Source organism: Misgurnus anguillicaudatus, chromosome 5, assembly GCF_027580225.2.
Source record: "Misgurnus anguillicaudatus chromosome 5, ASM2758022v2, whole genome shotgun sequence".
Taxonomy (NCBI): Eukaryota; Metazoa; Chordata; class Actinopteri; order Cypriniformes; family Cobitidae; genus Misgurnus; species Misgurnus anguillicaudatus.
In genome coordinates, this window is record NC_073341.2 from 27808295 (window position 1) to 27832982 (window position 24688).

Here is a 24688-nt window from a genome sequence, read left to right on the forward strand (position 1 = left end):
AAACTTGATCTTAAAATTACTAACACTGACACATTTTAAGCGATGAAAGATTATTTATATATTTAATACATTTCTTACATCACTGTTTCAAGTACTTCAAAAGATTATTCTAAAGAACTACAACTACCAGTATGTTCTTCTGTTCTAGCTAGTTCTGCGCATGCGCAAAGGTTTCAGTTGTCAAACGGTGGTTATGGAGATGAACGGAGGCAGCAGCGGTATTTTGGTAAACACCTTTTAAAATCGTATTTTATTCCCCACATACTTGAAAATGTAAAGAGGCGTAAGAATTAATTATGTTAACTGTATGCAGTTTGTATTAGTGGTCAATATATATTTTCTTTGCAAGAGTTTTAAGTGTAACGCAAATGTTGGGCTAGCCATATAACATGCTAGCGCATACAACTACATTTGAGACACATCAAACATTGCAATGATAAACCTAACTCATAATATGTTACATAAACTCTATCTTGAAACGTAGACTACATAGTAGTTACAGTGTAACAGGTTGCTACCAACGTGGTAACTACATAACGTATTTATAATCCCCAACATGGTGTTGAAAATCGATATACTGCATTGTTATTGTTTCATAAAATTTTTCCTGCGATTATATATTGTTAAAATAGTCTTTATTACCTCAGTAATGTAATCTCAGAGGAACTAAAGTTAGCATACTTTAAACACACTAATAACATCTAGAGGAATGATGGTCTTGTTTGTTTTGGTGTGTGTACAGTATATGTTAGATGTTGGTTATTATTTCAGCTCTTTGTGAGTTGTGATATTTGTCAATATGTTTTCTTCATCTCCATTAGAACTCGGGTACGGGATGCCTCATAAGATAGGCTTCACTGTGATCAGCTTGTCTGGTCATGAAGAAAACTACAGTGCCAAAAAGCTGATGGTCCATGCACCCACCATCAGTGGCTGGAGATCTACCAGGTTATTGAACTCTAGATTGCGAGACAAGATTGGTTAAAAAAAATAACAATCTATCTGTGAAACCCAGACTAAAGTCTCAGTCAGATTATGAAATTAAGAGCATCAAAGATTGATTTCAAATTATTTCAATCTCTGAAATGACCTTACTCAGTCAATATTAAATATATAATTGTCACAGCATGTTTATTTGGTAGCAGACAGTAAATCACAAATCTGACCATAGCTGGGTTTTCACAGACTGGGTCACATATCGTCCTTTATCTTTAAGCAATTTATCATTGCTTTTAACAAAGATTGCAATACAATCTTTATTTTTGTTTTTATTGTTGCGGTTGATGAGTTGTGTAGTAAAATGGATGGAATGAAACTCAAAATGTGATTTTGTTAATTAAATTTTTGTTAAATAATGCTATAATTGTTGTGTGTAGGTTCTGTCCATTTCCTCAGGAAATTACTCTGATGTTGGTTGAGAGATGTCGTGTCAGAAAACTCCAGCTGCTGGCCCATCAGTACCTGATCCCATCCAAGATAGAGTTCCACATTGGAGACAGATTGCCAGATCCCAGCTCACCCCAGCATACCCAGTGCCTCCATAGACTTGGGTGAGGAAAGTCCTGAACATTTCAAGTCTTCTTTTTCATTAACTGACAGAAATATTTACTTAGCATTGATGACTGAAGCAAAGTATGCTCTATCTCAGTGTTTCCCAACCCTGGTCCTCGGGCACCCCCTCCCAGAAAGTTTTAGATGTCTCCTTATTTAAAACACCTGATTCGACTCATCAGCCTCCTTCCAGAATGGTAAACATGTGTCCCTAACAAGCTGATGAGTTAAATCAGGTGTGTTAAATAAGGAGACATCTAAAACTTTCTGGGAGGGGGTGCCCAAGGACCAGGGTTGGGAAACACTGCTCTATCTGACTGTGTTGAATGTCCTGTCACTGTTTTGTTCAGATATGTCTCCCTTTCTGACAACGAGAAGACTGGTTTCAGAGCCAGAGAGCTAAAGTCGGTTCATGTCAATGCTGTGGGGACATATCTGAAACTCACCTTTCACAGAAACCATGTTAATCAATACAACGTATACAATCAGGTAAGAACTGATTCATGTGGGGACTTGATTTGAAACATGTCTGTTCTACATTAACTCATATTTTTTCTTAAATTTTAGGTTGCATTGGTGGCCTTAAATATTTTAGGTGACCCTGTAGATGGAAGTGAAACTGGCACAACAGTAAGTAACTGTTTGGTTTATATAGTTGTACTCTTCAATTAGTCCAGTAGGTGGCAATGGTTTACTGTTCAGCATGTTTTTCTGATTCAGTTTAGAGCTAAGAGGTCTGAGAATCAGTTCTGACCCATCAGTTTACACCACAGATTGTTCAAGACAGGAGTACAGCTTTTAAACACTTTTTTCATATTTCCACACCAAAACATCCTAAACAAACAGACCTTAAAGGAATTTTCCACTTTCATAATAATTTTTTTTAGATATTACCCCCAAGATGTGTATGTCTTTCTTTGTTCAGTCGTGAAGAAATTCTTTAAGACTTTAGTGGACCTCGACAGTTTACAGTTTCAATACAGTTTAAAATTGCAGTTTCAATGCCGCTTAAAAGGGCTCTAAACAATACCAGCCAAGGCATAAGGGTCTTATCTAACAAAACAATTTTCACCAAAAAAAGGAAAAAATAAATAGTTTTTAGCATAGACTGTAAAAAAAGATTGACGTAGTATCCGTGACATCACCCATAGATTTCTAAAAATAATTTTTGCCGTCACTGCGCATCCCTCGTAGATATCCGAAAATATGTAAAGAGGCGGGACATGGGTGAAGCTGAGGTGGCTGGTTGCTGAAACCAAGCCCCCCTAGCTCGTAGGGGTGTAACGATTTACCGTGCAAATGTGCGTATTCTCAATTAATGATTTTGAACGAATTACAGTGAAATCCCGGCACACTCGAAGACCAGGGGGCGCTCTCATGCAGAAACTCCCTTTGTTTCACAGAATTAGCATTACAAACGCTATTCCAGGAAATGTCTACAGGAATATTTATATCGCTGTTCTTCAAATTGTTTCAGGTATTTTCATGATAATAAAGAATATTTTGAATGATTTTGTTTAACGAGTGTTGCTTTTTTAAATGCATGTTATAAACGACTCCGACTCATAATGATTTTAGATTGATAAGGACTTCCTACTGACCAAATGCTGTAGTACCCGCACAAGCTGTGCATGAAACAAGGAATCGCAGCCTTGCGATTCATCAGAATCTATTTCAGACATTTTTAATGGGACACGCGATTTAATCGTTACATCCATACTAGCTAGTCTATAGTGACAGCAGTGGCTGTTCAACTGTCACTCAAGTGGCCACGCCCTTAATTATGCAGAATTTTAAAGCTTAATATAATTTAAACGGATAAGTTACAAAAAAATTCACCCCTCTCACAGCTGTCATGAAGAGCAAAATTAGCTATACAGACCCAAAAACTGTTTGTACCAGGCTGTAAACATATTTTTTTTTCTGCTCTTAAATTGGGCATTTTAACATGATGGTCTACTAGATTGACTCACTTTTGGAGTCAGCCTCTAGTGGCCAGTCAATGAATTGCAGTTTAAATCACTTCTGTATTGGCTTCATCAGAGAGATGAGAAGGTTGCTCCTCAGTTTTTAACCACAACTTCTCATATTGCACTAGCCTTGTGATGCACCAGCGTGACCTTACGGATTACATAATCACTTCGAAAGTCTTTGCAAACGAAAGTTTAATGCATTTTAGTAAGGATTGTTCCAGTGCACCTATGCAGCCATTGTGAGGGTGGGAGGAAACCGAAAATTCTCGGGCCAGCAGAATTATGTCCAAATTTGAGTCAAAACCATTCTATTTCATCAAAAACAATCTGAAAACAGGGCATTAAGTGTAAAATACCAAACTTGTCCTTTTAATGCCACACTTGTTCAGTTAACAGACATTGGCTTTTAGATCAGGGTTGTGTGATTCAAAACTAAATTGAAAATCCTTGAAACTTTAAAACGTGTTTTAATCCAACGTCTTGTCATTACAGTTTAATTTACGATTCAACAGCATGTGGCACTGAGTATGTTACACCATACCAAGCATTAGGGGGAGCTCCATTTTTAATCTTTAAATGTTGACAGTGTAAATGTTTATTGGTGCATGTTTAAACAATTTTGTGTGTGAGTGCATGTGTCAGGGTTCTTGAGCGGGTCTACCGGTTTGAGTTTGTGTTACTGAAGTGTTGGAATGTTAACGTCTGTAATGTGAGTCTGAGCTCAATGAGCACAGCAGAGCTTCAAATCAGATCACTCATCAATATCCATATCACCACAACTCTCAACCCTATCTCACTTCCCCCTCTGCTCTCTTTCTCTTCTTACACTCACCTTGTCTCCCCCCACAGTTTTTTCTTAGACTTCCTCTCTCTTCTTGCTAACAATCTCTGCATTGTTAATTTCTAATCCCCTTCTCTATTTCTCTCTCTCTCTTTCACTCAATTTTTCTCTATCTCTCGCTCTCTCTGTCTGACATGGAGTCTCTGTTATCAAGGGCTCTGGTGGTAATAACTAGAGAGAAACCTACATTTTTAACCCTTTTTTATTGTCCAGATTATAAGCAGCTAATTATTTTTTTCCAGGATATCATAGAGGTTCAAAAGACATGATGTGTTGTTTTGAAAGTTTGTTAGTATAATGTCAGTCATTTCAAGGGCTGGAAAAGTATATATTATCATGCTTTAATAAAATCTAGTAACCATTTTTGTGTAAATTAATCAGGTGTAGTGTGGTAATCCTGATTTAAATTTGATTTGTTTTCAATAAAACACTTCCTTTGTTGTTTGTTTGCAGCTTAGCAGAGATCAGCTGATTGATCAATATCTTAACAGCAGTCAACAGAGCTCAGCTCTGGATGGCACACACACAGGGTAAAAACTGTAATGATAATGCATTGCATTACTTTGTACATGCGGTTTCCTCTACCTCTCTGTTTTCAAAGTATTCACTGTTGTTTCTTAGACTTTCGAGTTATAAATGTGAATCCATCTCGCCGCTCGATGACCTGGCGTTTGACATGTATCAGGACCCTGAGGTGGCCCACATCATCCGTCTGCTTGACCAGAAAAAACAAGACGCTGTTCAGCAGGAGAGATTTGATCTGGCCAAAAAACTCAAGCAGGCAATAGCAGACCTTCAAAAGGTGACCTCCCGAGTCATTCGGTCTATTTTTCTTTCATTTTTGTGTCCTCGTGTAGCAATGATATGGAGTCGTGAACCTATCTAGAGTCAAGGGTTAAGAAGGTTGAAATTCATCCAACAAGTGCACTCCCTTAATAACATGTTAATTATAGACTTGAAGTAATTACTGGCCAAATTAAAGGTTTCGGGCACAATGCTAAACAAACGTTTTTTCTTTACCCTTATTCTGGTAAGGTGGGTGAGCGTTTGGGGCGGTATGATGTGGAGAAACACAGTGCCATAGAACGAGAGGACTACGACACCGCCAAGCAAAAGAAAGAGCAAATGGATGCTTACAGACTAAAAGTTTACCAGCAATTGGAGCTCCACAACCTGCTGGATATAAGTCAGGTAAACATCAACCTATACATATTAGAGTTCAATTTATAAAACCACAGATGCATCCATATTTCTGTATGACACCCATTAGTCATTTCTCTCCATTGAGAGCATGAATAATCTTTTGTCTCGAGGGCCCCCGGCTCCAGTCAGATTAGTACTCTGATATGCCCACTTCCCAGCTGAATAGTGATTGTGCTGGGTCTCCTGAGATGAGGTGCTTAGGTACTACGGATCTGATATCATGATATATATCTATATATAAAACAATGAACAACAATCATAGAGCACTTATTTTGTGCGTGACTTGTTTATTTATCAGCCTGTGCTGAGATCAGTCCTTTATATGTGCTGGGGAATAGCTTTTGTTCATACAATCAGTGTTTATGTCATTTAGTTGAAAGTGTATAATAGATTGATCTATATAGAATAGATGTATTGTAGCTCAGAGTTCTTCAATTTTATTTAGGTTGGACTGTTTTTATTGTATAGTGCTTTCAAAGCACTTCCTCTTTATCCCATTGTCTTTTCTTTTATAAATGTCTCCTATTTGTCTCCTTTTAAGTGATTATTAGTTAATAGCAAACCATGTTAACATTGAAATGTTTTTTGTTCTTTAAGATCCAGAGAATTTCTGAAGTTTTCAACTCTGATTTTCCCTCTCCACGTGGCGGGACACAGAAACACACACCTCATCCGGTGGACTCACCCAGGAGGAGGAAACAGGGCCAACATGTGAAGGACTCCGATGAGCAGGACACCCCAAAACCAGCTAGTCCCAAACACACAATCGCTCCAACATCCCTCACTCCTCCTCAGAACACAAGGGGTGATGTAAGTGTTAATACAAAATGTTACATATGTGACATGTATGTGAAATCAAATCTGTTTATGGGATTTATGAGGAACAAAGTTTGATTTCACTCATTGATTCCTTTTAATTTTAATATTTGACATGACCTTACTTAGTCTAAATATATGAAGAGTTTGGTTCCACAACACAATAAATCCATTTTGACTAATTTCGGTAATAATGTGTTTTCTATACCAAGAAAGTGACAAGATTTTCTGTTACAAACTTTCACATATTGTCTTTAGGTATAATAACATTAAAAATTCAAATCCATAATTTGATTATTAAAGATTTATGATAAAAACTGATTATTTTTTCAAAACGCTATAAATCAATTAAATCAATATAAAAATGTGCATTTATCTTTGCCATGTTATATTCATTTAGTTGACTAGTGGTATACACTGATTAAAATTTTTAACATTAATGGCATTAGTCTAAACATTTGCTTTGTCATATTAATAACACTGTCATTGCTGCTGTCATCTGTGGGATGTCTTCGTTGAACTTTTTTGTCAGCGAACAGCTGTAAAATGTTTTAATCCTGCTTGATTTTCGTTGACTTCGAGTAAAATAATGGAAAGTTTTTCATAAAATCTCTTGGTTGCAATGTGTTAGCATGACAGAAGCTTGATGCTGTCGTGTGAGAACAAGCAACAGCCGGCATTTTTCAGTCACTCGAGTGCCCGGGTGGCTTACGTTTCTTGCCTGCCACAGAAAACCACCACAGGTTTATCAATGCCATCAAAAGTATTTTTTTGTTTTTGTTTGTTTAATGATCACAAAGTAGATGAGAAAAACTAGGATTCCTTGTTGTTTACAATGCATGGAATGGTGCGCTATGATTTGTTGAGCGGATTTATTGCATTCTGCAGAGGAGGAAGACTGGCGTTTATCGCTTTTTGGGAAAAAAGGAAGAAAAGATGACTGAATAACACGGCAGATATCGTATTTTTCGTAAAATTAAGAATTTACTTTTGAATACTGACTTGATACAATACTGATTTTGCTGGCAACAATTTTGAGTGTGCAAAGAGTTGAAACCAAACTCTTATGTATATACGATATTAAACGTTTTTTTTTTTAAGGACTGAATGTAGTTTCAAAATAAGGAATGTTTCTAAACAGATTTCCTAAACGCTGTACTGTCAATTTTTACATGCCTTCATGGTTTAGACCAGGGGTCTCCAACATTTTTGTGAGCAAGGGCTACCACAATGGATAAAACAATCTGGAGGGCTACTTTTAAAAATAGTCTACTCCAAACTATTTTGTTTTACTATTTTCTTTTCTTTTATTTTACTTGTTGATATGTTGTAGTATTGTTAAAAATGTTAACATACATAAACCATGCCAAGCTTATATAAAATATGTATTAAATAAATATTACAATTGAGACATTGGAGACCCCTGGTTTAGACAAACTATCAAACAAAAATAACAATTTATAGGTAACCAACATGTGAATCAGAAGAATCATGTGAATACCCATATGTGTCTGCATTTCACAGATCAGTTCTCTTCCTTATGACGAGAGACCTTTACCTGCTCTCAGGAACAGGTCGAGTGATCAGCCAGCCAGTCAGGTTGATGAAATTCCCCCTCTTACAGTCTCAAGCACCCAACGCAGCCCTGGGGTCCCGGGACAACCAGAACCGCTCTCAGAGAATGCTCAGAGAGAGGCCAGCCTGCCTATTGAGATCTATGGAGACAGTCTGGTGAGACACATCAAATTTGCAGCCTCTAATTGGTCGATTTTGAGTAATATTATTGATTTTCTAAACATATTGTTGCACACAGTGTAAAGAATTTATTTCAATGAAATGCTGAATGAATAAGTTAGCAAATGTGACTCTGTTTGAAATCCAGGCTGAAGTCTCATAATCTAATTTTGAGATTAGGAGCTTCAAAGTTTGATTTCAGGCATTGATTTTACATTGATTTCAATCTTTGACATGACCTTACTCAGTTACTGTTAAAAATGTCAAGGATATATTTTTAGATAATGTTCTTTACATTATGTACAATTATTTTATGTGCAAAACAATAAATCACAAAAAGTGACTTTAGCTGGAATTTTACTGTAAAGGTCACAAATCCTTTTAAATTACTGTCCATTTTATATGTCAAAGCTAGATTTTTTGTTTTAATAGGACACAGTATAGAAAGTTGTGTCTTTCAGTAGCACTACTCGAGATCACAATCTATAACAGTTGTTTACAGTCATATAGACCCTTTTACTGTTTGTACACAATGATGACGTGGCAGCGTACACGTGCGCATTTAGGCAACGGAAGTATGGCAAGAATCAGCAGTGAAGCAACACAGACAGTTATTTTAGTTATTTTACTTTATAAACATTTTCAACACAGCTACCAGATTCGTGTTATTTTAGAAAAGCGTTTTTTAGAACTTGAAGCAGTCTGAAATATCTTTGGGTAACTTGCTCGTAATGTCAAATATTTACTCCTATTAAATTACTGTCCATTGTATATGTCAAGGCTAGATTTTTTGTTTTAATAGGAAAAGTTATTTTACTTCATCAACTTTTTCAACACAGCTACCAGATCCGTGTACTATAGTGGAGGGGATAGAAGACGTTAGCAGATGGCCAAAAATAAAGTTTCCAGATACATATATAGGCCTACGTTTATTAGTATATTATATTACTGCAACCAAATGCAACAAGCAGACATTTGATGATGCTGGAAAACCGTTTTAATAAATGCGGGCGCAAGGCTATTTGATCACATAAGCTGTAAAAGGGTCTATAGCACTAAGCAAACTAAACAATCAACTGGTTTATTTAATTTGTGTGTTGTTTCTCGAATATTGTCCTCACTTTCTCTCTCTTTAAGGTGGCAGGGGCCTACTCTAAGACCTGGTCCTACAGAGAGGATGCCTTGCTTGGGGTCTACAAGAAACTCATTGACGTCCCACCTGGAACTCCAAAAGCAGAACTCCGGAGCATGATGAGAGCTGCTGTGTTTCTCTGCAAGAAAGCCCTCACTGATAAAGTGTCATCTGTACGTATCTCTCATTCTCTGACTGTACTGGCCTCTTCTTTTTGTTTCTTTGCCTCCGTCTCTCTCATTGTAATTTCCCTCACGTTCCCTTCATTTAAGTTTTATTTCAGACTGAAGACAGAACGGCACCATCTGCAGCACTGATAGTTTTGAGCGCTCACTGGGTGTCATGTTCTGTCTAGTATTGTAGATTATCTGTAGAAGTGATACGTAGGATAAAGCCTGGCTTTATCTATCCCATGGATGAACTCAGCCTCAGGTTCGAGGGAAACTGTGAGAGAACAGGGTTTTGGCTAACAGTGGGCTTCTTGAGCTAGACTCTGGAGTGTCTTTAGAGTAATCTTTTAATGATCATTTATCTGCTGTGTAAGGCAATCGCATTTCTACTAAAGCTTGGGTCAAGTTGAGACTCTAGTCAAACTTCATGGAGTGCCATGAGTTATTTTCAACCCAACGTTGGGTCAAAAAGGGACAAACCCAACCCACTGAGTAGTAATTGAAAATGTACTGGGTTGTTTCAACCCAAAATGCTATTGTTGGGTCAAATATAATATTTTCAGGGTTAATTTAACCCAACGGGTTGGGTTTGTCTCCTTTTGACCCAACACTTGGCATTTTCTAGAATATGAAGCATATCTTGGGTAATTTGCTCTTAAAGGAATAGTCCATTTTCTAAAAAAAAAAAAAATCCAGGTAATTTACTCACCACCATGTCGTCCAAAATGTTGATGTCTTTCTTTGTTCAGTCGAGAAGAAATTATGTTTTTTGAGGAAAACATTGCAGGATTTTTCTCATTTTAATGTACTTTAATAGAGCCCAACACTTTATACTTAACTCAACACTTAACAGTTTTTTCAACGGAGTTTCAAAGAACTATAAACGATCTCAAATGAGGCATAAGGGTCTTATCTAGCAAAACGATTGTCATTTTTGACAATAAAAATAAAAATATGCACTTTTAAACCACAACTTCTCATCTAGGCCCGGTCCTGTGATACGCCAACGTGACCTTACGTAAATGCGTAGTGACGTAGAAAGGTCACGTGTTGCATATATGAAACGCACATTTGCGGACCATTTTAAACAATAAACTGACACAAAGACATTAATTAGTATCATTCCACATACAACAACGTCGGAACGGTCCTCTTTCTCCACACTCGTAAACACTGGGGCGTTTCGCGTTCGTCCTCTGTGACCTAGATGAGAAGTTGTGGTTTAGAGGTGCATATTTTTATTTTTATTTTCAAAAATGACAATCGTTTTGCTAGATAAGACCCTTATGCCTTGTTTGGGATCGTTTATAGTCCTTTGAAACTCCGTTGAAAAAAAAGTGTTAAGTATCAAGTGTTGGGCTCTATTAAAGTCCATTAAAATGAGAAAAATCCTGGAATGTTTTCCTCAAAAAACATAATATCTTCTCGACTGAACAAAGAAAGACATCAACATTTTGGATGACATGGTGGTGAGTAAATTATCTGGATTTTTATTTTAAGAAAATGGACTATTCCTTTAATGTCAAAAATGTACACAAAAGTGAATTGGTCAATAGAAGCTTTGCAACCAAGTAGAAATTGAAACCCTGACCTTATTCACCAAATCTATGTAAAACGTGCATTTGTCAGGCAAATTAAACGTCACCGTTGATGGATTTTTTTAATAGGAAGTTTTGTAGAGAGATTAAAATATACAGCAACTCAATAATGCTTTTCTTTTTCGCCTTTTGTGTATCTAAATGGCTCTGTCCCTCAGGCATTCGAGTTTGTGGCCGTGATGTGACAGCTGTGTCTTTATTGTCCTGTCACATCTTTGATAGATCACTCGGTGCATGCCTGCAGCCTTTCATGGCTTCTTTTATAAACATTTTGAAATGATTGTACTCAACAGTGTGCCCACTGCTGTACACATTCCAGTTACCGTCTCCCCATGGTTATTTAGTTAAACAAACAGTACCGCATTTTATTGTGTGTTTTAGCTGACATGCTAATGGTCACTTTGCAACAGGTATGTGTCGCTGTAAAGGTCTCTGTGTGGATATACCCTAAACTGAATGTGAGAAGAAAATGGTTTAAAAAGATACAAATCGTGTAACCTTTTATTTGGTTAAAATAAACAAAAATCATTATAGACCAAAGACATAAATAGTCAGTGTTTAAAATGGTCTGCTTATCTTACCCTGATTCACTATAATAATAATGATGATTTTATTGTAGTAATAAACAATATATAATACGCTTATAATAATGATTTATAATTTGAGCTGTCAGGTTGGATTTCGCAGGAAATTGTCACTTGTTTTTTTTATACACGTAAAGATAAGTACGTAAAGTAACCCGCAATTTTAGGTTTCAAACAGACAGTGTTCCCACGGGTCATTGAAAGTTTGTGAATCTGGGGAAAAAATTCATGGCCTTGGAAAGTTTTTGAAAATATACATACATAGGTACAGGTCATTGAAAGTGCTTAAATCTATTTTATGCAAGACGTTTTCTGAAAAACAATCCATAGTATGTCCTGGGTAGTGTATGATAATATCATAAATATTCTAGACTTTTTAAGCACACATGCTAAACTATTCGCTTTAAATGCTTATATCTTCTGTATTTGAATGTTGATTCATACCAAAATGTTTTTTTGCATAGTTGTGTTTGACACATGAAAACGTCTCGGGTTACGTATGTAACTGTTTTTCCCTGAGAAGGGAATGAGGCGCTGCGTCTCCCTTGCCATACTTCCTGCGTCCCTGTAACGCCGTCTTTGGCAATATTTCAGCTAGCGATATACTTCCTGGCTCCCGCGTCACCCTGTCTTTGTCGATAAGCCTCAGCATTGATTGAATTTGACATACACATTCAGACGCACTTACCCTTGGAGGTGTCCAAAAGAGTTCACTCGAAAGGAAACTCTAACAATGTATCTTTAAAGGTAACACAACGTAACCTTGAAAGGTCCTTACATTTGAAGTTAACTAAGGTGTGAGAACACTGAACAGAGATGGCGATAGAGAGGCAAAAGAGGATAAAGTTTATTATCTCTACCTGATGAAGACCATTTGTTGGACGGAACGTTGCGACCTTTTAAACTTTTATTGGGAGCAAAATAACAATTTGCCGGTTTGACTAAATTAAATGGACAAGCAAAATTTAATTTAGTCCTCAAAGTTAAATAATAAATAGGAAATAATTATAATAATATATATGGGAGACCTGTTAAAATATATATCACATTATGATGAGATTCTGAATGTGTATTTTAGTGTGTATAGTCACAACTGTCTCTGTGTTGTAGGTGTTTCAGGCATCTCTTAAGTTGATTCGGATGATTCTGAGTGAGTTTATTCCTAAACATCAGCTGGGAAGATCAGAGATCAGTCACTGTGTGGAACAGACCTGGAATAATCTGCTGTCTAGGACTGGAGACTCTGCCCTGAGACTCCGAACATTAGCCATCAACTTCATCCAGGTCAGCACAGACTATTCTACAAGTTGTATTCATGATAGGGATGCATAACGATTAATCGTGATTAATCTATAGCAGAATTTAAGTTTTTGTTTACATCATATATGTGTGTGAGCAGTGTATAATAATTATGTATATATAAATATGCACACATGCATGTATAATTTTAAGAAAAATATATTTATATTAAGTATTTATATATAATATAAATGATACATAAATGTACAAATGTATATACACATATAAACATTTCTTAAATATATACATGCATGTGTGTGCATTTATCTATACAAAGTTATTGTACACAGTTCACACACACACACACACATATATGATGTAAACAAAAACGTTTATTCTGCTATAGATTAATCGTTAAGCATCCCTAATTTGTATTTTAGGAATATGCATCTGCAGATTCCTAAACTTTAGACATTTACAGATTTGTAAACAGAATTGTACACAGTTGTTTAATACTTGTTAAAATAATGGTTGGATTCAGATTAGCTTTATTGTAATTTCAACCATATTGACCGTGTAAACAGTGAAACAAGATAATGTTTCTCCAGGACCAAGGTGCTACACAAAACACATACTTAAGTAAGGAATAATGTATTGGCAGCATTTCCGCCCTTATACAAGACCTTCCCTTTGCGTTGGGTCTTGTATCAAACTGAAGGGGCTTATTTCTGCAATAACAACCTGCTGCCTGTACATTATCCCACTTATTACACGGCTATTTAGACTATAAGTAAGGAACATTAAACATTGATTTGAAATATTTTAATTTTCTAATTTTTAACGAATGCAGACCGTTTTATTTCTTCCACGACGAAAACCCATTTACTTTTGGTTTTAAGATAAGACAAGACGTTTAAATGTCATGAAGACACTGTTTGGTTTAATCATGTGTAAATATAATTTTATATTAAAGTAGTGTTATATTAAACTGTACCTGTTAAAATGATTTGCAGCATCCGGGTTATTGTGTGTCATTAGTTTCAGGCTGTTGTTATCCCGGAATAGCACACCTTGAAATGTCATGATTGGCCAATCAGAATCAAGCCTTTTAGAGTGCCGTGTACCTGTAATAAATGGACAGAACTGAAAGGGATAGTTCACTCAAAAATGAAAATTCTGTCATCATTTACTTACCCTCATGTTGTTACAAACCTGTATAAATTTCTTTGTTCTGATGAACACAAATGAAGATATTACGAGAAATGGTTGTAACCAAACTGTTTGTGGACCCCTTAGTAGGAAAAAAGAATGCTATGGAAGTAAATGGGGTCCACGAATGGTTTGGTTACAACATTTCTCAAAATATCTTCCTTCGTGTTCATCAGAACAAAGAAATGTATACAGGTTTGTAACAACATGAGGGTAAGTAAATGATGACAGAATTTTCATTTTTGTGTGAACTATCCCTTGAATGCATGAATAATTAATAAAAATTAAGGTTGAATTATTTCTAAAAATTACCTAAACATCAAACAAATGAGAAGTACATTTGCATTATACTAAGATAGATTAAACATTATGGGTAGTTTCTCGGACACGGTTTAGGTTAAACCAGGACTAGGCCTTATTTATATTAAGTAATTTAAGAGGTTTTTACAAACATACCTTACAAAAAACTCTATAGGTGTGCATCTTAAGACAAAACAATGTCACCGATATTTGTTAAAATTAGTCAAGAAGTTTTTAAATCAAAGTAGATCAAACATGCACTTGGGGGATAAAACTACTAAAGTGCTGTATGTCTTCACACACAGTCAGTTGTGACTTAATTATGTATATAAATGTATATAGGCTATCAACCCGACTGCAGGGTATTGATCAATCTATGCACGGTCAAAATAAAAAAAAAATATTTTTTGTTATACGTCAAAAAGCTGCTGTAACTTGTTTGCAAAATCTCACATTAATGTGTGGAAACAAATAAAGCTGGTTGTTTGTTTCTAGGCCATATTGATGTGTGTATCTAGGGCATTGTGGTGTTAAAAATCCAGCGTGTGTTTGTTTACAGGAAATGGCTTTATTTAAGGAGGTGAGAATATTGCAGATGGTGCCTGTGGAACTTGTGAAGCCCATACAGAGTAATCTACCTGCCAGACTGGCGCTTAGCAGACTGGAACTGCTGGAGAAGCTTCTAGAACAGCTGGGGACCAAGGACACAGGGTTCACCCTTGACAACGTCATGCGGGTATCAACCCAACATCCTCTCTCTCTCTCTCTCCCTCCCTCTGTCTCTCTCTCTCTCTATCTATCTATCTATCTATCTATCTATCTCTATCTCTGTATTTCTATAGAAAGGTCATTTCACTACAGTTTAAAGTAGTTACTTAAAGGGGACATTTCACAAGACTTAAAAAAGTAAAATAAATCTTTGGTGTCTCCAGAGTATGTATGTGAAGTTTTAGCTCAAAATATCATCTAGATAATTTATTATAGCATGTTAAAATTGCCACTTTGTAGGAGTGTGAGCAAAAATGTGCTGTTTTGGGTGCGTCCTTTTAAATACAAATGAGCTGATCTCTGCACTAAATGACTGTGTCGTGGTTGGATAGTGCAGATTAAGCGGTGGTATTATCCCCTTCTGACATCACAGGGGGAGCCAAATTTCAATGACCTATTTTTCACATGCCTGCAGAGAATGGTTTAGCAAAAGTAAGTTACTGGGTTGACCTTTTTTACATTTTCTAGGTTGATAGAAGCACTGGCGACCCAATTATAGCACTTAAACATAGAAAATGTCTGTTTTGCATAATATGTCCCCTTTAAAAGACTTGTTGGTATTTAGTAGCCACTTGTGATGGTGAATATTTATAGCCGAGTGGTTCTACAAACCTAAACCATTCTCTAGCCTCTAATACCACACACAAAATATTTGAAATTTGAAGTTTTTGCCCCAAAAAATCATTATATTCGGTCATGATTGAGATTCATTTCTCCTCCATCTATCATTACAGTTTCTGAAGTGTTCATTAGACTGAAACAACACATCCCTTGTGTGACTCAGTGGGTTGACCCTACGTAATGTCTGTGCCCATTAGAGATTTTAAAGTGACAAGTCATCCAAGCACTCTTTCTTAGTCTTTCTATTATCCAGCACTGTGGTTTCAGCCATTCAAATCTCTGTTAAACTGTTACAATTATCCACGGGTTCCTTCAGGGTCTCAGTTTGCAGCTTGGAGATTGTTTGCAGGGCAAACCTATAGCTTTGCTACAGCAGAGACTGTTACATTTCACAATAAACTGAAATGTAGACTTTGAAGTTTGTGTCTTTGTAGTATTAAAACGGCCTGTGTTGGTTTTGTGTCTTAGCTTAATTACACCTGAATGCCCAAGAGGCTTTTCCACCTTTTTTTACTGTAACAATACTGCAAAACATTTCTTTTGATTAAAAAATGAATAAACAAAGAGGAACTTGCTTAAAAATAGACATGATGTTAATTAGATAATTAAATGGGGACATTCATTGATCAAAACCATCATAAAACATAAATGACATAAAGCATTAGTTTTTGGTTTAAAATATAGTTCATGAATCATATACAATACTTCTAAATAATATGCTACTGGTTAATAAAAGGACAGCAATGAGAAATTGTGTGTTCTACAAAAACAAGTCAAACTGGTTTGTACCCAGATAAGGCTTAGTAAGCAATGACAGAGTTTTAATTTCCGAGTGAACTCTTCCATTAAGACACTTTTGAACAGTAGCCAATGGGCCATTTAGAAATTAGAAATATCTTAAATATTTATTGGATCTTTCTGTTATATTGACCCTCCTGAACAGGGAACAGCAGCAAAACGGTTGCTGTAGACTACACACAGCCGTGGCTACTAACTGTCCCCCTCCTGTTTAGGTTTCCTGGGAGATGGGATGGGTTGCAGGGCACAGCATAGAGGCGATTGGGTTTCCAGTAATTAAAATGAGAGATCCAGGGCCTGGGGGCTCATGAATGGAATCTGTGTATGTAGAGAAGGAGAGAGAAAGCAAGAAATATTTTCAAGTCCACGTCGTGAAAATCAAGTTTTTATTGTTGCTTATATGTTTATAGGGTGTTTTTAATATTCGTTTTTAATATAAGACAAAACATGTGCAAATTCATCATTCAACAACATTTCTGAGTATGTTCTGAGTTAAACATTTTATTTTTACTGTTTGGGAATCCATTCAGCTGATCTGCGGGGTCTGGCAGTACCATTTTTAGCATAGCTTAGCATAATCCATTGAATCTGATTGGACCATTGGCATCGCGCTCAAAAATAACATAAAATAATTTTGATATTTTTCCAATTTAAAACTTGACTCTTCTGTAGTTACATTGTGTACTAAGACCGACAGAAAAATAAAAGTTGCGATTTTTTTTTGCAGATATGTCTAGGAACTATACTCTCATTCTGGCGTAATAATCAATGAATTTGCTGCTGTAACATGGCTGCAGGAGGCGCAATGATATTATGCAGTAGCTGAAAATAGTCCCCTTAGTAACTGTCAATGGCAGGGGACTATTTTCGGGCAGTGCGTAATATCATTGCGCCTCCTACAGCCATGTCACAGCAGCAAAGTCCTTGATTATTACGCCAGAATGAGAGTATAGTACAACTTTTAATTTTCCATCGGTCTTAGTACACAATGTAACTACAGAAGAGTCAAGTTTTAAATAGGAAAAATAAAGAAACTCTTTGTTTATTTTTAGTGCGATCCTAACGGTCTAATCAGATTCAATGGATTATGCTAAGCTATGCTAAAAGTCGTAGTGCCAGACCCGGAGATCAGCTGAATGGATTTCCAAACGGTAAAAATCAAATGTTTAACTCTAGAGGAGCTGGAAAATTAGTATATTTTAAAAAAGTGGAGTGTCCCTTTAAGATTTTACAGCTTTCATTTTAAACACATATAGAGCAATTACATTTTGACCCCAGTCATATGCATTTTAGTATTGAAGTACTAAAAGTTAATGTCAAAGTACATCTTTGTGTACTGTATGTAACTGATCATTGAATGTATGTGTGTTGTCATAGTTTTTGGCAGGGGGATTGGAGCACAGCGCTGCATCGGTTCGTGAACTCTCTGTACGAGTTGTCCAGTCCATGTACCGTGTTCATGGTAAAGCTGTGCTGAGTTACCTGCCACCCGATGACAGCACCACTCGGAAAAACGTTCTCTACAAAAACCTCTTTGACTCGCTGGCCAAATTAGATGGAAAATACTTAGATACGCAGGTAAAAGTGGTCTGGAGAGCTTCAGATCAATATTGTGTGGGCTTAAAAATATATTTTTAGTATTATTCTTAGAATTGAAAAAGTGGTAAATGGAAACTTTGGGAAGGGTGAGCTATAGATCGCAACTGTGCCCAACTTTCAGTGTACTTGGGTTTTCTCCAGATGGGTTTCAGATAGAATCCCCAGTAAAGATTCCTGAGCCAAAAAGCAAACCAACCAGCTCACATTTTGATTTGAGGACACCAATGAAATGAATAACATTGTCAAATCAAAAACAGTATACTACAGTGTAAAATATTAACCTTAAGTTTACAATATATTTTTAGCAAAATTGTTTCCATTATAATAGTGACTTTGCTTGGGATTATGTGCTGCTCTTCCCCTGGAATTTCACAATGGAACTTTTGTACTTTTTAATTCATGTTTTGGTGTTTACTACTACTACTACTAATACACATCACTGTTTTTGTCTCTAGAAGCCAAAAAAGGGAGTAGAAAGGGATGACGGTCAGCGAGAAAAGGAGGAAATCAGGAGCTTACAGGAGCAGCTTGCGGTGTTAAAGGAGATCAGTGTAGGTTTGGGTTGACAGGAGAAATGTTATCTATCTTTTCTTATGTAATAAGAGCACTAAAGCATCTTTTAAAGTTAGTTTAAGACTCATGGTGATCATTAATGCTTTGAATCCCTGAATCCAATAGTGCATTAAAGATGTACATATTTGTTGTAGGAGAACGGGAAGGAAAATACCAACGTACCTGAGAAAAAAGCTGAAAAGACAACAAAATCAGGTAGGTAACTTCAGCACACGTTCATATCTGTTGGGTATATTCTAATATAGCTACTATAAAGTGCTCCATTTAAACTGTAATAAAATATGTTAAAAGATACAGTCATTTTTTAACAATCTCAAGTATACAGGATGATTTTTATTTTATACACTTACATAATTATGCCTGATAACAAATACATATGTTTCTATATGTCTTATTAGCTGGAAAAAAGGGAACCCAGCCTGCTGATGTGAAAGGCAGCCAATCAGGGTTGGCTAATTACTTAGACAAGTAAGTACTTCACCATGGATGCTTCTGTTCTGAGCAGTTATAGTTTATTCTTCAGATTGTTCTTGTATGTTACGATACACTGTTTGATAGATGAGAGTTGATTCTGGTTATATTTGTGTTGTAGTTTGTGTATTTTCTGTGGAGAACGAGATGAGGCGTTCACTGAAGACGGACTGGACCTCCACTACTGGAAAAACTGTCCAATGCTACACCGCTGCCTTCAGTGCAGACAGGCACGTAACGCACACATACACACTGTCATGTCACACTGTGTGTTTTGGGCAGTGTTATTTATAAAATACAATCTACTGATGTATGCTCATCTGTGTTTTTGCTCTACAGGTGGTAGAGATTGCGAGTCTAACAGAGCACTTGCTGACAGAGTGTGAGCGTAAGGCAGATTTCACCCAGTGTTCCCTTTGCTCTGAAGCCCTCATTCGAGAGAAGCTTACTGAGCACGCTCAGGGCACATCTTGTAATCGTGAGTCTTATTATAACTTAACCCCTTTTGTTGTATATTTTTATTAAAATGTCATTAAGTGTGCATTCTATGTAAGGACAATTGAATGATACCAACAATGTAGGCTGTTGCAGATATGATTTGGTAGTGTAAACTTTATGAATGGTGCATTTCGTAATTTCTGTGCTGTTTTTATGTAAACATTGCTTTGATACCTGGTGATGAAATTACTTTTCTTTTTCAGCACCAGCTTCTGGAGAAATCTGTAATCACTGTCCGCTGTGCCATGAAAACTTCACCTCAGGAGAAGAGGTGGGACCACACACAAGTTTTTCCTTGAATTCAGAGAACAAGTCAGCTGTCTTGTTATATAGGACCATTTAATAAATGACCTAGTCTCATTGTTTTATTAATATTCAATAGTGGCAGCCAGTGACTTCTTTTTTCGAGGGCGCTCGATGTGAATTTCATCACAACATGTATGTAGCCCGTCATGTGTGTGGTTCGTAATTTCAAAATATTTATTCTGCCCGTCAAGTGATCATATGTGCATCACGTGTCTTGTCAAAATAAGTGTCTGCTGCAGACACGTCTAAAGGATTTATGATAAAAGAGATGCTCGCGTTTGCTAGATACTCGTATAATTTCATGCGTAATCAGAGTTTACTGTTAAGGGAGTGTCTTGCGTGTATTTTGTGAACGTGTCTCTTTTATCATAAAAAGTTTTGACGCGTGTGCAGCAGGTACTAATTTTGACAAAACACGTGATGCACATGGTTCACATGATGCAACAAACACATATTTTGAAAACACAAGCGACACACATGACACTCCGAACACATATTTTGAATTTGCGCTCCTCGGATGAGCAGTCATGAGTTGCCACAAGAAATCGGGATTTCCCAAACAGCAGGTTTTCTGGGAAATATTAGGAAATTTAATACCTATGTTATATGCATGTCAGAGCTGAGCTTTTGTCTGCGGTTTACTCTGAACAGGTGCACTTTCACCACTCAGCTCTGTTGACACGTGGGGTGTATCAAAAACCTATTGACTGCATAAACTGTTTACGTTAAACTGTTTCTGACACAACGGGTGATCTTTTGGTTTTCTGTATTTCTATATTGATATTTCTAATGAATATAGACCATTTTGCAGGATATAAACAACACCAGTCCAGAAGCAATTCCAGTTTAAGTTTTTTAACACTGAACAAAATATTAATATTAATATTAATTAATATTAAAATGAAATACAACCAACAGAAAATTTAGGACTGAATATAAATGTAAAATAAATGTGAGCTAAAAAACTTAAAAACAACAGGAAGTGCTTCTGGACCAGTTTGTTTACATTTTGCATAATGGTCTATATGGAAAATTCTGCATAAATACACAGAACAGTGTGTTTGTATCATATTACACAACATTGAGCATTATAGAGCAATTCACTTGTGACATTAAACAAACTTTGATGTAAGCTATTGGATGTTTACCAAATTGTTAAAGAACAAGTTCGGTATTTTACACTTAAAGCCCTGTTTTCAGATGGTTTATGATGAAATAGAACGGTTTTGACTGAAATTTCGACATATGCGGCTGCCTCGAGAATTTTCGGGTGTTTTTTGTTTCACCTTCCACCTCTACAATGGGTATATAGGTGCACTGGAACAATCCTTCCTAAAATGCATTAAACTTTTGTTTACAAAGACGTGAAACTCACAGAGTGTTCAGGGGTGTTCACTGATATGCTCACACAAAAATCGCTGCAAAAGATGCTTTGCCACAGGTGTTTTACCATTCGTTGTTAACTTGTGGACCTATTTTTCCAAACGCCTCACACCTGTACATTCTTCCGCTGAGAGCTTGAATAATAGACTCTTCAGCCCAGTTGGTGGCGATAATCCGCCTTTGCCAATTGCAAGAATACAAACAAAGTTCCCGGCGCAGAGTAATACCGCACCTCACAGCACATCTATTACAAGTCAATGGAGTTGGCAAAAACTACGATAAAACCTGTTGGAATGCGTATTTTGCAGTGATTTTTGTGTGAGCATATCAGTGAAAACCCCTGACCACTCGGTGAGTTTCACGTCTTTGTAAACGAAAGTTTAATGCATTTTAGGAAGGATTGTTCCTGTGCACCTATAGAGCCATTCTAGAGGTGGGAGGTGATACAAGAAAGACCCGAAAATACTCGGGCTAGCATCATATGTCCAAATTTCAGTCAAAACCGTTCTATTTCATCATAAACAATCCGAAAGCAGGCCTTTAAGTGTAAAATACCGAACTTGTCCTTTAAAAATTGTCGTTATATTTTTAAAAGGGCAACTGATGTGTTTCATCTTACAATAACTCCAGAGGAATCAAGATTTTTTGCTTTGCTAGATTTTGTTGAAATAATTCATTGTTTGGGTTAATCATGAGTTTAACTCGATTTAAGCATGTAAAATGCAAATATTCTCTGGTGAAAACATACACTAGTGGTCTAAGACATTTGTGCTTTAAGGTATATATGTTTAACACTAATTTGGTTTAGGGATGTAGGAAAACTTCATGTTAAATGTAGCCTGAAAACAACTTTGCCTAGGGACTATTTTCAACTTTGCATAGGTATTATTTACATGTACATACCCACCACGATATATAAATGACCCCAGCAGTATTATGTGCTCTGTCTCTCTCTCTCTCTCTCTCTCTCTCTCTCTCTCTCTCTCTCTCACACACACACACACACACACACACACAGCATAGTAACAGTCCATGTCTTGTGTATGCAGGGCTGGAAGTCTCACCTCATGGGAGCAGAGGGCTGTAAACAGAACTCGAGGCGGAGAGCGCTACTGCAGAGTACTATCACATACACACAAGGTGATCATTCATCTCCCTTAACCTCAGTGAGACCTTTACAACCCTACTCTGTCCACTACAAGCCCCTACCACCACACATTGCCCCATAAATCCCCTATAGATCCTTACCAGCTGTTACCTTCAACTTTAAAGGTGCTGTGCTGGCAAATCTGGGATTCTACCAAACTTAGCAAATAAAATAATAGTCACACCTCTTCTTTACAACAACCTGCCTTCCAAACATTTAGGGTTGAACACCCTTGAAATAGTTTGTTTAGGCTAAACTCTTGTGTTTCTCAAGAACTCATTAAATTGTTTAATGTTCACATGTTTGTCCTTCTTTTTTTATTATTTTAGGAAAGATTGTAAGCACAGCTGTAGCCAAGACAACAACATCCGATTCGAAGGGTCGAGGGGTGGGGAGAGGCAGTCGCATCCCTGCTCCTGCATCCAGAATCAACAGAGGTATCAGAATTCCCCCAGGCAGAGCCTCTACCCACCGGCTACAACAGGCATAGTGGTTACACAAAAAAATAAAAAACAAAGGATTACCTGCCTGGAATATACCTCCAATAATGAATTCATTGCACATATGTACATTTAAATAGTATCAGGATGCACTGTTGCTATACAGAATTAGAAATGATGCTGAATTACACAGATAGCATTAAGCATTGTCGTTCTGAGCACATGCTGTTATCAGAAACATGTGAGATTAGATGTAGTCATAGCTGAATGTAACACAACATGCATACACTGCAAAACTTTTTATTTTTTCGTTTTTTGTCTTGATTTTCGGTGCAACAACTCTAAAATCAAGATACATGTACTTAATTAGCAAAATTACCTTAGATAGTCATTAATTTTTAGATATTTGTGTTGGAAAACAAGATAAATATACTAGTAAGAAATGCATTTTGCACTGTAGGTAGCTGGCAGTGTGACAATCCAAATAATGTCTTGATGGACAAAGAGACAAAGAGATGCGCGAAACAGGTTTATGAGCAGGAACAATGCTCTGTGTTTACCTTTTTAATTCAGGCTTCTACCTGAAATAATTTATTGAAAATTATATTCTTGTATCTTGTTTTATATGTACGTTTGTTTGTTTAGTGCGTGTGTTGTGCTTGTTGTACTGTATGTGAACATTTTGTGATTGTAGCACTTTGATATATCCCTTTTTAAAGCATAATTAGCACTACAGCCAAAAATGAAAACAGCCTTTAGAAAAATCAGATGGTGTGTACAGATTCTTATAGTATTCGATATAGAAAATGCACTTCAACTTCCTCTTGTACTCAGTGTTCAATTGATAAACAAAACAGTTTGTTTCTTGAAGAGAATGAAGACTTAAATTGTAACTCAGAATCATGACTTATTGAGGCAGAAATGTGCCAACACATGTGGCCACGGCTGGCAAACATATAGGCCAACGGTACAGAACTGTACATGGTTGATTTAAAAGAAGTGACTATTTTAGACGATTACGTTGTTTCAGTATTATAATAACTCTTGGCCTCATTTATATTGTCCTGTAGAAAAGCTCATCATTTGCTTATGGTTGATGGTACTTGTTTAGCAGGGTGTAATTTGTGACAAACTATTTGCTGTTGTATTCGTTATCTAAGTCCAGATATTGCTGTTGATAACCCAAATGTGACCCTGTACCTCACAAAACAATGGTCATAAGGGTCAATTTTCATGAGATTCATAGATCTGAAAGTTATACATAAGCTTTCCATTGTGGTTTGTTAGGATAGGACAATATTTGGCTGAGATACAACAATCTGGAATTTGAGGTTGCAAAAAATCTAAATATTGAGATAATCACATTTAAAGTTGTCCAAATTAAGTCCTTATCACATTGCTAATAGGGATAATAAAAATATTAAATATATTTTTACAATAGGAAATTTACTAAATATTTTCATGAAACATGATCTTAACATCCTGATTTTTTTGGCATTAAAAAATATATAATTTTGATCTACAATGTATTGTTTCCTATTGCTACAAATATACCCATGTGACTTATGACTGGTTTTGTGGTCCAGGGTCACAAATGACTCAATCATATATTAACAGACACTGAAATATCTATATAAAAGCGTCTTCTGTGCCTGACAATAAGCCATAATATTATTTTTAAACTATCTGTGAGCAGCAAAAACAAGTGTGTGGTCAGTGTGTAAGGTTTGTTTT

At 36.4% G+C, this 24688-nt stretch overlaps 1 protein-coding gene across 1 annotated transcript; it reads left to right on the top strand.

Annotated features, from left to right (window-relative positions):
- Positions 1-90: 90 nt before the first annotated feature.
- Positions 91-23048, top strand: cep104 (centrosomal protein 104). Its single transcript, XM_055168595.2, has 22 exons — positions 91-226; positions 822-948; positions 1377-1550; positions 1902-2040; positions 2119-2181; positions 4819-4895; positions 4987-5167; positions 5401-5556; positions 6166-6378; positions 7909-8115; positions 9256-9423; positions 12713-12886; positions 14910-15086; positions 17915-18115; positions 18592-18687; positions 18844-18904; positions 19108-19177; positions 19302-19410; positions 19520-19658; positions 19882-19949; positions 22417-22507; positions 22844-23048. The coding sequence occupies exons 2-22, from the start codon at positions 836-838 to the stop codon at positions 23002-23004; spliced, it is 2838 nt and encodes a 945-aa protein (XP_055024570.2). The 5' UTR covers positions 91-226; positions 822-835; the 3' UTR covers positions 23005-23048.
- The last annotated feature ends 1640 nt before the right edge of the window (positions 23049-24688 follow it).

Bases quoted from the DNA above. Each gene is read 5' to 3' on its own strand.
- cep104 (XM_055168595.2), top strand. From the start codon at position 836: ATGCCTCATAAGATAGGCTTCACTGTGATCAGCTTGTCTGGTCATGAA. The intron at 9,424-12,712 runs GTACGTATCTCT...TCTGTGTTGTAG, and splicing joins TCACTGATAAAGTGTCATCT to GTGTTTCAGGCATCTCTTAA. The intron at 18,116-18,591 runs GTAAAAGTGGTC...TTTTGTCTCTAG, and splicing joins GAAAATACTTAGATACGCAG to AAGCCAAAAAAGGGAGTAGA.